This window comes from Neodiprion lecontei, chromosome 2 (assembly GCF_021901455.1).
Source record: "Neodiprion lecontei isolate iyNeoLeco1 chromosome 2, iyNeoLeco1.1, whole genome shotgun sequence".
In the NCBI taxonomy this organism is placed as follows: Eukaryota; Metazoa; Arthropoda; class Insecta; order Hymenoptera; family Diprionidae; genus Neodiprion; species Neodiprion lecontei.
In genome coordinates this window covers 24,935,334-24,950,417 of record NC_060261.1, presented here as the reverse complement: position 1 = coordinate 24,950,417, position 15,084 = coordinate 24,935,334, and the positions used below count along the sequence as shown (strand labels likewise).

At 33.6% G+C, this 15,084-nt stretch overlaps 1 protein-coding gene across 4 annotated transcripts; it reads right to left on the bottom strand.

Annotated features, from left to right (window-relative positions):
* Positions 1-4,889: 4,889 nt before the first annotated feature.
* LOC107219792 (histone-lysine N-methyltransferase E(z)) lies at positions 4,890-13,958 on the bottom strand. 4 transcript variants are annotated; one of them, XM_015658126.2, is made up of 12 exons: positions 13,732-13,955; positions 13,220-13,533; positions 12,480-12,761; positions 11,561-11,777; positions 10,006-10,029; positions 9,716-9,816; positions 9,178-9,355; positions 8,717-9,088; positions 7,352-7,642; positions 6,390-6,572; positions 6,058-6,223; positions 4,890-5,847 (listed from the first exon to the last, which is right to left on the bottom strand). In XM_015658126.2, exons 1-12 carry the CDS (start codon positions 13,865-13,867, stop codon positions 5,787-5,789), a joined length of 2,325 nt encoding a protein of 774 aa, XP_015513612.1. In that variant the 5' UTR covers positions 13,868-13,955; the 3' UTR covers positions 4,890-5,786. The 4 variants fall into 4 exon arrangements, with proteins under 4 accessions (XP_015513612.1, XP_046586997.1, XP_015513613.1 ...); XM_046731041.1 differs by having other exon boundaries at positions 10,006-10,026; XM_015658127.2 differs by lacking the exon at positions 10,006-10,029.
* Positions 13,959-15,084: the final 1,126 nt, after the last annotated feature.

Here is a 15,084-nt window from a genome sequence, read left to right as displayed (position 1 = left end):
GGACATCCTGTGTAGAATGAGGTTGTATGGTGTACAGGGTCATCCAAATGTCGTTCGAGGTCCTGCTCTTGTTTTACGGAAGCAGCGAGACTCTTTCGAGACCTCGAGTAGGCGCCGATATGTGCGTTTCATCCTCGGCTATAATACTTGTAGGAAATACTTATGTCAGAGCTAATGACAACACGTGCACATGCTTAACTCAACCCAAATTTGGAACGGAGCTCGGATCACACGCGTGAAGATGATTCACCTAATTAAAATCGTACAATTATGCAATCACCTTCACGTGTTCATTACACGATAAGTGAACTTTCGGGGATGCGTTCGCTCTTCAATTCGTCAGTATAATACATAATATTATTGTAAGATTTGTAAGTACAACTATCGAAAATACGGTTCGAGGGCACAAAAATGTATTTCGTCGTAACGTCGAAACGCCGTAATAAAAGCATCATTCTCTATGAATTGCATCTTGTCATCATTGACTGTTTCAACCAAGCAAAATTTAATCATACAACAAACACAGTCACGAACTTCAAACTCAAAAATGTATTTCCTTACCGCATAGTTGATTTAGAATAGTCTCATTCGCGATCCTACATTCGATCAGATGCAGCATGAGACGTGATTTTTTTAATGCACCGTAAACTCGATTTAATCCTTTCATTCATGCTGGGACGCTCAGCGTTTTTTTGCTGCTTTTTTATTTATTAAACTACGTTTTTGGTAATAACTGCCGAGTTTCTTGGTTCCACATATCTTCTTAGTCTAAAGAAAATATTAAATATGTTTATTTATTTACCTCAAAAATAGCACATGTAAAAAAATGGTCGAAATTTTTACTTTTCCACGACAAAACGCATTTTCTGCTAACCTACCATGAAAATCCGAATGCCAATTGTTAAACAAATTTAATATATACAAAAAACTGTTGCAAAATTTTTCACAATTTTTCTTCTAGTTCTTCTTGTTTGTCCGTCATACTGGATCCACAATTTTGAATGTTCGAATTTCGAGTTCAGATTCGAAATCAGCAACCCCAAAAGTCCATGTATGCAAAATTTCTAGTGAATCATATGTAGGGAAAATGTATGCATGAAAGGGTCAAACCTTTTCAAGGTACTATAGACAAAGTGTAATCCGTTCAAAGATGTTTAGTACGTATAAGACTACTATAAGACTACAGACCATTAACCAAAAAGTTTTAAAATTCCGAAAGTGGCTTTTTCGTTTCTTAAATCTTATCATCGAAAGTCAATCATCATGCTTAAGTTTTCAGCCTTTAAGGAAAGGAGGGAACCACGCTATTGCAATGGTTGTTTCAGATATCTAAATAGCTGCTATTGACATGGGAAAGTCTGCAAATAATCGACGATTACACAGCTAAAAGATAGTTTTATGTTTATTTTATGCTTCGTAATTATTGGAAAATGATTAGGTATTATAGTTCGCTTTATACTCAAAAATTATGTTTATATGTAATTATAGGCGTTCAACACTGTTAAAGGTTCTCAGAATAACTAAATGCCACACTTTGCAATCAGCCATTACGATAAAATCTTACAGTTAAATGGAAAACACGTTACTTTGGAAATAATAAACTCCACGAATGCAGCAAATTATCTTTGTAAGAGACTCCTCAGTTATTATTATATATTCGAAGTTTCCACCAAATGAATGAAGGTTATTTTTATAATTGAAAGATAATGCACGTATCGGCAGACAGAGCGAAAAATATTGTTTCATCTGCTGTGCCTTTTTGGACAAAAAAATTAAAACCGACAAAAAATGTTGTTTATTATGGCTTCGAAGTAGCGAACGCATTGTATAATAATAACACACAAATATTTAATCCTATCTATTTAATCCAATTAAAATGTCGCTCTGTTGATAATCGGGATTGTATCCGATTCGAGTCGAATCATCTTTGTATCGGGTTTTTTAGTTATGGATACACGTAATTATTATGGAGTCCGGAATTCTCAAAGAAATATCAAGACAGTTAAAATTTCCACAGGGATATAGAAGGCAAAGATATTGTTCCAACTTGTCTCATATTCAGTCAACAAAGCGAAAAACGCTACAAGCGTTATAATTGTCAATTTGAAAAAACGTTTACAATTCCACGCACAATCAATATTTCCAAGGGATCTTCAAGACCTGTACTGCTGAACATGATGCTCCGCAGAAATAACCCTTTATTCGAACCATGCAAGCTATTTCGAAGAACAGAGATCGCTCCGTTTTTTCATCAATGTTATCCAATTATTCACCTATGCGAAAAATGTAAGATATCTCGTTTTTCGTCCATTTATTGCTAAACAACCTATATTTTCATGAATAAGTAGTATTCTGAATGATGAAAGCGAGGAAAATCTGTCGATGCCAAACCGTTTAATTATAATTTTTACTTGTTAGTCATTAAAAAAAAAAACAAAAAATGGTGGTGGAGGTGGAAGATTTTCGGCTGAAAAACATAGTTTTTAGCATTTTAATTTCAAAATCGCAAATTTCATGCGATTTTTTGGCTCTTGTGATAAAAAATACGGTTCGAAACTCGTACAGCTAAGCTTTTTGCCTTATTCATACTCGTAACGAAATGTACTCACAAATAAGATCACAAAGGTTTATCAGACCCGATCACATTCTGCTAATTCGAACGTTTGAGTTTGGTTTAAATGATTGTTGCTTTAATAGAGCCTGCGACATCAAAAGAATTAGGAACAAACTATTTTACTAACAAGGAAGTGTCTTTCGTTGTCCGATTTTGATTTTGCTAATTTTTTAGCATTCTACTCTCCAGCGAAATTTAAGAGGTACGTATTTTTGCACGAGCGGAAAAAGTTTTTGGGCGTTGAAATCATGCTCAAACTGAGAATACGAAAGGGATATTTCTAAAGTTTCGTATAATCGCAGTTGAGAAAATTCATTGGGCCCGAATATAACATAATCTTGGTCGTGAGTAAATAAAAATATATGCGGCTTTACATTGGAGGAATGAAATTCATGAAAATTATAGGGTTGTAAATTCATAAAATTGACACAACAAAAAAAACTACTGCTCACATTTTCATCGGACCAACTGCAATTTGAAGAGCGAAAAACATAGTAGAAATGTATCTTTCGGATTTCCAAAAAAGTGTATCTAAAGGGTGACATACCCCTGCACATTAATATACACTGAACGAAGTGGTATCACGTCATCATTTTCCCTCATGTCCTTGCTAATTTATTCGTACAGTTGTACTTAAAAATAGTTCAATACTAAAATCATTTAAATAACATTCACCTGATTTTTTTCTCTCTAAATATCATCCCCTCTCGTCTTGTTGACAACAATTATTACCGCACTTTTAAAACTTCCTGAAATTCTTAGAGTATTAGAAATTATTTGGCTCGAGTTTGATTACGAAATTCTAAAATTTACCTGAACAGATGAATCTACCAAAATGCATTGCGTAATACCAAAAAAAAATACTTGAAAAAAAATGTTCCTCATATATTTTAATTTGAAGTGTTCTATTAATAAATTATGGCACAAATTTGCGTTTAAGAAATAATATCATTAAGCTAATATATTTTCTTGTAGAAAATCTGTGTCTTTTTTTTTAAATCGACATTCACTTATATTCAATGATTCGCGAAAATTTCTGCATTTCTTCCCAATTTAACGCGCCAAATTTTTCAAAACATGTTTTCGCCTGAATGTCTGTATAACATGTAAAGCAATTCAGTCGATTACGGCATGTAAGGCAAAACAAAAGAAAAAACGAGATTGAAAAGTACGAGCAGATTGCCCTGAGAAATAAGAATGACCAAAAATAATCGATTTTCGATTAGGTAGATAATTTTTTCCCAATAAATCGGGTATAATCGATTATTTGTTAAACTCAATTAATCGACCGACTCGATTATTTTCCTACACAAGCGGTTTTTGTTTTTTACTCCCATGAACGATGCAATACATTATCACTTTATGTGATTAGAGTATTAATTATTATCATTGTCTTACTTACTAAGTACCTATTTGATATAATAAGTGAAAGATAAACAAATATTTTTATCTGAAATTGAAAAATATTCTGAATGAAACTATAAATCATCAAAAAAAACTTTTCCGTTATTAAGACTACGTACTGAAATTTACGAAATTTTGGTTTCATATGCACCGTTTCAAAAAAATACGCAATGATCAATTAATCAATTCATTTTCGCCGATTTAATCGAGTCGTGTTCGATTATTTTTTTGGACTCGATCAATTGATGCATCGATTATTTTTAGCTTATTGGCCATCACTATTAGGAAGTCCCATACTGCTACTGTGCAGCCGCACAAAAAGACGGTTCTTTTCACAGCTGTTTGTGGAGTGTAGAAAATACACGTACGTAGTGACAACAAAGTTATTTACAATTACTCAACGCTAGATGTCACACGTTGACGAATAGCTCGTGAGAAGCGACCATGACTGGCAGATTAATTACCAAAACTCAGATATAGCTGCGTCAGAGACCTGATCGTTTTCACATTTTTATGCCAGGATTTCAGCGAGACTGCGAATAAATTCTTTGATCGTCCGACCTTAGGATTGACCTAGAATTGCTCACCGGACTCGTAGTGCCGTTCTCGTGGCGAATTTGAAATCATATTGAATTAATCTCGAGCGGAGCCTTGTGCAACTATCGAAATCAATGATGCCATAACGCATATGTGTTACATATGTACGTACGTCTCTACGCACACGTATACAAACATATACACGATATAACTTGGCATATGTAGTAGACATTTGGAAATATATACAACGCCTGAGGCGTTGATAATTGCGATAAAACGTACGCAACGTAGTGTATGAAAAAAGAGAGAAATCAAAGAAATTGAAGAATGTGTCTGACGTGTTGTGAAATATTTACTTCAAGAACATTCACATAACAACTCAACATTATTTAAAAATTATATTTTTTATCACATAGAATGTTAGTTTTCCTAGTTTTTCTTATGCTTATTATTTTTTTATTATTATTATTATTATTATAATCATCATTGTTATGAAAGCAATAATCGCTACCATATGGATGTAAAACCATATCTTTAAATGAGCCTTGATTTTGACGCTTTATCGGTCAAGATCTGTTCCGTTCCTATCATTTTTTTTTCCTCTTCAAAAGCTGGAACAACCTTCCTTTCCTGCGAGTATGAATGTATTACATTATATATGGTGTGTGTGTGTGTGTGTTCCATGTCAAGTACGAAGTATGTTTATCGTTCGAACTTTTCTTTTTTTTTTTGTAGTACACTTTCTATAAACTTTTCAAACCAGAAGTCAACAACCTTGTTTTACCCTAGTCTTCGTTCAAGGTTGAAGTAGACAGGTTATAATATCATTATAGTCATACAAATGTATTAGCAATAAAATCTACGTGTCCACTACACGTGGAGAATGTTCTTAATGTGTATTACATTTGTAAATAAGTTGTGTTATACGGAAATGTTTTCCGTAGCTGATACAGCATTTTTATCGGCAAACCATATTTCCATAGCACTTTGAATGCAAGATTCAGATACGTGAAATACAAACAGATAGCAAGATTTTTATTTTCTACGATATCGAATTCACATACCAATTTTAAAAATGTGTAAAGTATTGAAACCGGTTTATTAACCGTGAATCATAATAGATTACATTTTTCGCATCATTAACGTATTCCATACCTACACTCCGGTCCAAAAAACAGTTATTTCAAAATTGTTTCAAGAATTACTTATTTTCACAGGTAACAACTGTTTGCTATAAAAATTCCATTTCACGTTCAATTCCAACAAACTTGAGTTGCTCTGTTGGTCCGTATCTGTAAAACGAGAAATACATCGGTATAGTTGACTAAATAAAGCAACCTTTGGTCGCTAACAATCAATATTTACTTACTGCATTATTTTAATTCTTCTAATATTCAATAAGTCTTATTACTATTATAAAATATTTTTACAGACACGGGCACAGAAATTATTTCTTTCCTTATTCTGTGCCTCGCTCTGTGATTTAACAAATCAGTTCTCACCTGTAATCAAAGAATAATTCTTCGCCAGGCTGTATAGCTCTCTTCGCAAAGATTCCAATTCTATGATCACCATTGACCATCATAACTTTGGCATAACAGTTTGGATTTATGGAATGATTCGCAAATCGTATTTTGTTCCCTTTCCGAGTTGCATCTACTACGAAATCTGCTCAAAAAAATATAATATATAATTTTTATTCGTCTACACCAAAAGAAGTTGTCATCAATTTGATTAAGAATATCAATTACTCAACTTGTAATATGGTTAGCATCTATTTTTTGGTAAATCAAAACTTTTCCATGCAAACTTTAGACTCTTTTAAATTAAATACCGTTATTGAGATTGAAGAGAAAGCTGCACATGTATTTGTCGTAGACTTTTCCTCGCCTATCAGCTTCATCTTGACTTATTATTTCACCACAATATTCTGATATGAACTCATTCTTAGCAGCAGATTCTTTCAAAAATATTCCCCAACCAGCAACATCCGAAGGTGCCATTAAGAGATGCTTGTCTGAAAATATAAAAAAGTTTTTTCATAGTATACTTCCATTGGGCTAAATGTTTTTAGTTAAAATCTCAAGTTTTACGAGATTCTGCTGATTTTCCTTTCGAATGTAATATACCATATCGTTCTGGGCTTAAGTAACGGTTTTTGGTGCTGGATATAACTAAAAAAACAAAAAAAAAGAATAGGTGGACATAACAACCAATGCCACAAAAATTAAGATTTAGAATGAGAAATCAATTTACATTCAAGGTTGATTTGTTTTAATATCAGTATGGTACTTTTATGTCATTTAACAAAATCTATTGTAACTCGAATATTAAATTCAAAATTGAAATCATCTCGAAGTCTTCAGAGATCATTTGTTTAAATGGAAGTATTTTACCCTTGAAGATCTGGAAACGCCAGTTATTTTGTAATAGCTGTAATATGTTTTGACAGAAATTTTGATGAATTTTTTATGCTATTAACAACATATAGTAATAAAATTCAAGTTTCCGAAAATCTTCAAGTTTTCCTCACCAATTGTACTTCAAATTAATTATCGCTACAAAATTGATTCAACCTCGAGGGGATACAATTTTTTTTTTTAATCTATAGTTTGTTTGCAGATTCTAGAAAATTCTGAAGTAATTCTGATAATGATTGTAGTATTCTATTCTTGCTTTTTGGTTCTATTATTTGCTCGATTGCTGCACAAATATTTCAAGCAGAATAATCATGTGAGAGTGTAACTTTTGCATTAAATCTTGACTACCAAATTAAGTATGTTTTAATGAACTTACGTAATCCGCGTTGAACACTAACATTTTTGCAGGAAATTTTAGTGATGTGGAATTGATCTGCACCACAAGTCTGGCATAAATCAGGATCACACTCTCTGACTGCCAAATAGCAGGGACATTGCTTGGTATTGCATTGTGCTTTACATCTGCATCCAGGGAATCTATTCTGACAATCGCTACTACACTGACAGAATTTTTCACAAAAATTTTGAGCCTGGATGCAAGGGCATGAATTATCGCACTGACGTCCTGGATGATCACATGGAGCAAAATTATGCACATGATTTGCACCTAAAAACGCATAATTTGAAATAATATCATTCGATTAAAAAATATTTTAGAAATACAATAATAAGTTACGATACAAGTGCGCGAAGTACGTGATTCTCACGCGAAGATCACGGACGCGCATGCGTATCGTATACTATTTTTTGTAACACCTGTAATGGGAAGTTCAACTCGAGAAAATTGTAAACGTGGTACTCTAATCTGAACATAGACGTGTTGTTACAACACAGTGGATGCGATCGTAGTCAAGACTCGTCCCATCCAATGGTGCTACTTAGACTTCATTTGATCAGATTAGTGTGCGAGAATAAACATTACCTAACAGTTATGAAACTCTTCGGGAATCGCTCGCTTCGCGCACCCTCTATGGTACATGAAATCGAACTTCCCATGAAGGTGTTACAAACATTCTTTTTTAATCATAGCATCTCTACACGATTTCTCTTCATTTGTCTACAACTTTTTAAAAATCTTTTATCATTTCCCAAAAATTTTCATAAGTAAAATTCAAAAGAGTTGAATAAATCTATTTATTCGATGAAATTAGATTGAGAAATCGAGTATGAGATCAAAATGTGCTTCGAAAATTTTTATAACTAAGACGCCTGCCAATTTAAGCAGCTTCCTAGAGCAGAAATTTCAGTTACAACGTACTAATTACTTCATTTACTTAATTTAAATTACTTGACTCCATTGATATCTTAGCTTCCGAGTGCAAAACATAATCTTTAATCACATGTATTAAGTATTCAATTAATTCAAATACTGATTTTAGGATTATTAAACATGATACAGTAAAAATGCGGTAACAACGTTGCATTTTGAAGCCTTTTTTGCTTCATTGGAAAATACGTCATGGTCTCTATATCTACATTTGGGAAAAAAATAAAATTCCGTGGGTATAGCATTCGGATTAAATTCCAAACATGAATATAGGATTCAGATTACTACAAACTAGAAAAAACTGTTTTGAAAACATTAAAGACTAAGACTGCTCATAATTTCAATACATGTGGATAGCTGTAGCGCAAGAAATATAGCATTCAACATTTGAAAATTCAACTAAAAATTGCATACCAGAATCTTTTTTCAACTGAATTTTCCTGCAGTGCATTGACCAGAGGCGATGTTTCTTCTTCTTCTTTCGAGGTGGTGTGAAATCTTTGAGACTTTCAACAGCTGGGATATCAGAGGCTTCCTTTTGTGCAAATCGATACACCTGCTGGCATGTTTTAGTCAACATAATTTGAGCCAACGCGCATGGATTACCAGGAAATGCTTTATGCAATCCTCGAAACAAGCTCTGTTCCGAACCTGTCCAAGAAAACTCGTTTTGCTGTTCAGATGCTTTATCAAAGCCCAACAGCGTGAATGGTGTTTGATTTTCAGGCTGCACTTGATTTTCAGATATCGAAGGTTTTGCTTCCTTGTTCAAGTTTTGTTTAAAATCTAGTAAAATTGCAATGAATGGAGGCATTAAGAACTGGTCGTTAATCAGAATTAAAATAGAATTCATCTTTTATTTTCGTATTTCTTACCTTGGCAACTCCCCCCTTGGCTGTATTTATTGCTATCATTACTGTCCTCACTGCTGGCTTCATTGCCCGAATCAACGCTTGCTTGCTTTCTAACTTTTCTGGGACCACCCCTCTTTTCATCTCCTTCTTCATCTTTCACATTTGCAGCTTGAGCCGCTAACTTTTCTTTCATACCTTCCTGAAATAATCAATATACTTGTAGATCGGTAGTTCTCAGTTTGTGTATAGTATTAAAGAATACCAAAAAATTAAATGAAATACAATTTCTTGAATCAGTAACTGAGATATAAAATTCCCTTGTATCGACGTATCATTCAAGTATTAAAGTAATTGAGCTCCCAAAATTTAACATTAATCAGTAAAATAATTTGTAAAAGGGATTTTTTCCCAATCTAATAACTATAAGTGACATGCAAGTGAATGCAATCATTTTGTAAACTGATTCAAGTTCGGTCAACAGGTTAAAGAAATCGTCTGTTTTGTTATCAACACAAGACGTGATTGATGGATAATTGAGATACATGAACATGATATTTACCAAATGCATGTAACATTCAGATCCACAGGGTTCTGCAAATGGCTTCAGATCAGGCCCCTTCCTTTTTTGCAAATTCGGCCCGGGATGACAAACTTGAAGTCCTAACAAGAAAATAAATTTGTTTCAATCATTCAAAGTATAGAAACGACGATGATCTAGAAGAACGGATGTAATCGATAGTGAAGATGGGTTGTGAGTGATATGAATTTCATGACTCCAGTGACGATGCCTGTAGTGAACAAAAAAAAAAGCATTTGACAAATATTTTCTTGTATTTAATGGAAGTTTACCTTGCGGGGAGATTCCCTTGGCTGCTGTATCAAATAAGGAATTATAAATTCTGTCATTATTGAGTGTAAAAATATAGATTAATATATAAATATATATTATAGGATGGATTCTTTTGAAATTATGCAGGCTCCTACGAAATTCCGAAGCATCAAAAAATAAATTGTATAATTCTTTGATACATTTGAAGACTTTCTTAGAAAAAAATTACCATGAATAGTGCAGGTATTCAAATTTTACCCATATATACATGTCATTTTTTCGAAATTTTAAGTTACAACCTGATATCCGTAGTTTACATTTCATGGGCACTTAAAAAATTTTTACTCTAATACGATCGGCTAATAATCAGTGGAGATTCTTACAATAATATTAAAGAAATGCACATAAATTTTCTCAAAAATATCATTTTCTGTCTTGAAAAATTTGACGATTTATACGGCATAAGAAAACCTATAGTTTTACTGAGTTTCAATATGCTGAATTGCTTTATAATAGAAATATATACTTTTTCAAATAATACGAATTAACAGCCATCATAATATTGAAATAAAATTTGGAAGTTTAAAAATGTTAGTTTTCGCAACAATTTTGAATATATGAGCGTGTTGTGAGAAATTTATTCTGAAAAAGACATGAAATATCAAATTCTTTAAGGGTGTCAGAGAATTATTTACTTTACTTTCAGGTGATTTAGGATTGCGTTCTCTAGGAGCCTACATGATTTCATATGGATCCCAACCAATAAGGACACAAAACTAGCCATTTAATTTTTATAATCTTGCCACCAAAATTTCGGAGATATCATAATTTACTTTGTGAAAAGCAACACATTGTGTAAACAATGTATTGTGACTTGCTCAAAGTAATGTCATATTGTTATTAGCATTATCATTTTTCTTGCAAGCATTTACCGGTACTGAACGATTTAGGCATTTCAACAGCATTTCACAGATCTATGAGAGAGCAGAAAATATATACAAAATCTTGCAAAGCTTTTCATAAGCTTATAATATGTGAGCTTAGATATTCGCGAATATCAGTGAAACAATGACATGCAAGACAAACTCAAACTTTTACAAGGCAAGGAAATTTAAGCTAAAGAAAAAAAGCAGATAAAAAATTTTGGCTATCGTCAATGGCTCTGTTCGAATTGTCAAAAATAATATAGTCAGTTGATTAAAAAAAAAATATTTAAACATTTTCTGGGCTGTCTCCTGTGGAAAAGTTGAATATTTTATATTATGAACTTAAATTTTTGTTGATAAACTCTCAGCTGATCAATAAACTATTCCGATATCCCCTTGTGAGAAAAAGTTTTTAGATTTTTTTCGCGCACATTCGATGTAGCCAACCGCTCTGTTCAAAATATTTAAAAACTGAAAATCAGTTTGTTTTTATGAAATGGAAGTAAATAATATTGAATAATACAAGCATCTGAGATACAATCAAAACTTTGCAAACATATTGAATTTTTATAAAAAAAATGTTGAACTAGAATTTGAAATTTAAAAAATTATGTACTGCACAGATCCTCCAAGATCGTTATATACTTACGATGCAGAAAACAATCATATTTAAAACACCTTCTACAAAATAACGTATGAAAGGAATGCATTGTTTGTTCTCTAGGAACGCTTTTAGCATTAACACCATCTATGTTCGGCGTACATTCTGGAGGTAATGCATTTGGATCAGATCTTTCAGTAAGCTCAATGTACTTTTCTCGTAGCTCCTCAGGTCTACCTTTGTCAGGAAACATGCTTGATATAGCCTGTAAATATATTAAGGAAACATATTTCCATACATACACAGATTTCTGTTCAAACTGAATCTCAGGACAGATGAAACTGACTTCTGCAATGCTAAACACTTGTTACTTCAATTTACTAATTTTCAACTATAAAATAGTTTCGAAACTTGTTTCATAATACTTTAAGAATGCAGTCGACCTAATATCAAATAATAATCAAAATGGAAGTATAACATTCTTTCAAAAAATGTTTGAAGATTTCAACTTCAGATATGTCATGAGAAACTCGTTCAAACAACTATTTATGGCCAAGTTTTGATAGCCTGGATTAATAACTTTAAAGATTAGAGGTTTACATCTACAACTTTTGTCAGTCAAGATCTAGCAATAAACACACAGCCCAACCATTCAATCAGTATACCTGCAGCATGCTAGAACTGATGGTGAAAAAAAAATTTCAATTGATTCTCTGAGTAGTGTTTACTACCGGGAAGATATTTAATTTTCTAAGGAATAAAGCTGAATTACGGCTGAATTTTTTTGATAATACTCATACATTTATACTACTAACCACTACCATTAGTTACTAACCATATCCATTATTCTACAAGATTATTCATTATTTTTATTTATCATATTGTTTGCGGATAAGCAGCATTTAGCATTCTCAATTTGTTCTGAGAAACAATTGTTTTACGTCATTTGGGATATTAAATAGCTCACGTTGAATATGTGCATAGAAGGAAAAGGTGTAGTCCGAGATTCCTTGTCCCTAGAATCTTTTGAATCCTCGTCAATTTTTTCCAATTTCACTTCAATTTTCATACATTCCAACTCTGTTATTTCGCAATCATCATCTTTTGAACTTTCCTTATCTTTTGTGGATTCTTTACATTTCTTAGGTGGTTCCTTATCTCTGTCGTCTTTCTCATATAGCATCAGAGCATTTACCAAGTCAACAAATATAGAGTCATCCATAAAACCAGACTCTCGATCACCGTGAACCTAAAATATTCATGAATTCATAAAATTCATAGAATATTGATCAATTAGTAAAATGATACATTTTAGGATTGTTGTACTTGAAATTCCTTGAAAAAATTGCCTTTGTATGACCTTTAAATCCAAAAATTCAATCCCAATTATTCTTGTAAATTAGTATGATCATTATTTTGCACTAAAATTCTGCACTTCTCTTTGATTTTTGAGCTTTGGACAACTCACAACTCGCAAGCAAAACTTGACCTTACATAATATACATAAAATCTGACACATATAATAAATTTAAAATCTTTTCTTTCACAATTTTCAATTTTTTTTAGACTCTCTTCTTCTAATGCGCAATATGATGCATTATCTGTACATTTTATTATTGATTAGAATTGCCACATTGCATTGTTATAAAAAGCTCAGATGATCGTAAATAAATGTCTAAGAATTGATTTGTACTTTAAAATGATTACCTTGCCATCATAATTTTTTATCAACTCTTCAATAAATGTACCATCTTGATCAAGTATTTCGTCACCCATATATGGAATATTGTGTAAAACCGTCTCATCTTCAACCATAAAATTTTGTTGGATCGGCGCCCAAGTATACATAGTCGGTATAGGAGTTACAGCATTTATTATTTTTACTGGACACGTTTGAATATCACCGTCGGAGCTTGAAACCTCTGCTTTCTTCATACATGAAACATGAGGTGGAACCTCTTGCATGGCCAGCCATAGAGCCTTTCCATCTGCCCACCGTTTCTGCTCTATGACGAGCAGCTCTATCGAGAAGGCAAAAAAAATATCAGGTTCATTGTTCAAATATTTCAACAATTAAAGCTATGATTCCGATGTTTGTTAGCTAAAAGTAATTTCCAAACAAATTAAAAGATTTACGAATAGAATATGTCAATCGACAATAATAAAGACTAATTATTGTCGTGTAACAAAAATTGATTCAAAATGAAAAGTTTGTTTACCTGTCATAATTTTGCGATTCTGATTCCATGCTATTTTCACTTCATCAGCGCGCTTGTAACGTTTCAATTGTCGCAAGCGCATATACTCCGACTTTACACGTTTCTTCCACTCAGCCGAGACTTTAGCTTTCGACATTCCATTCACTTCTGGACACCTGATCAAAGATCGTGTTGCAAACGACTGCTATTTCGTCTTCTTCATAGAGAATTAGCTGCTACCTATCAGCCACGGAGTTGTAGCAGGTAGACAAAACTCTGCGATAAAACTTGTCCCCAGTTTTAAGGTAGCGTAAGAATTATCTGAATGCGGTTAAAGCGCCTCCTACGGACAAAAGTGAAATTGTACAAAAAGAAGGGCGGCGATGGCGGCGATCATCACCTATAAACCTCAATGCTATAAACATACTCCGTAAAATCCACCATTTGAAGTAAGTGAAAACCCGTAAAAACCAGTAAAGACCGAGTGATTGCTTTACCAACCTCAACCGACATTAAATCCGAGTAAAAGGTGGCAAAGGGTAAATCCATAGATGGTCTTGAACTGTCTAATCTAGGGACCTTGCCCGATGCCCCTTCCGTCTTTTTGGAAACTCCCGCAAGAAAGGGCTCCGCTTGGAGGCTGCGTCCATAAATCCGTGCAGATAATTGAGGTAAAAGCACGTCACGATCCATGTTTATATAAATATACATAGTCAATTCCTACCAAGTTCACTTCGGAACTTTACGATGACAGCAATGCTTTGGATAAAATCTAAAACTGCTAAACGATAAATTTTCGAGGACGATTTTTTCGTATGCTCTTCAATAGAGATCGGACTCCTGTTCTCTGGTCTCCATGGCTCGGGCGGTAAGCTGCAAGTTGATGTTCTCTATTGACAACGCAATCGACTGGTGCGTTCCGATATTAATTTCCAGTGCTGTCGACAATCTTTTATCTCTTTTGCGCTGCGGTGTTCGGGAGTAGCTCTGCCTCTGTCCTAAGAAATTTTTTAGCCCTGTCAGCTAATTTCAGAACGCACCCTCAGGGTGCTATTTCATGAGCAGTAAAAGGCAGCAGTGGTTTAGTAACTTACTAGTTTTCACTAGCATCAGTCTTGTAATTATACGCAGCAGCAGCGCTGCTCATGAAATAGGTCGTGGCTTCTTGTGATCTTGTGGCTTGTCGCTCCAGAAACTAGGTTTGTTCGTGCTAGCTACACTCTACACTCACGAGTGTAAAAAGAACTAGGGTAGTGTACTAGGGATTGCTGGGAAGTGTACGTCGGCTTCTTGACTGTAGCTAAAGATAGCGCGAACGCAATAGTGTAGAAGGTGCAGAAAAGTGGGGACAAGAAAATGGCGCACGTTACGAAC

Coding starts and splice junctions, on each gene's coding strand:
- LOC107219792 (XM_015658126.2), bottom strand. CDS start 13,867: ATGTCGAAAGCTAAAGTCTCGGCTGAGTGGAAGAAACGTGTAAAGTCG. Junction 11,778..12,479: donor CTTCTATGCACATATTCAAC/GTGAGCTATTTA, acceptor ATATATTTACAG/GCTATATCAAGCATGTTTCC. Junction 9,089..9,177: donor CCAAGGGGGGAGTTGCCAAG/GTAAGAAATACG, acceptor CAATTTTACTAG/ATTTTAAACAAAACTTGAAC.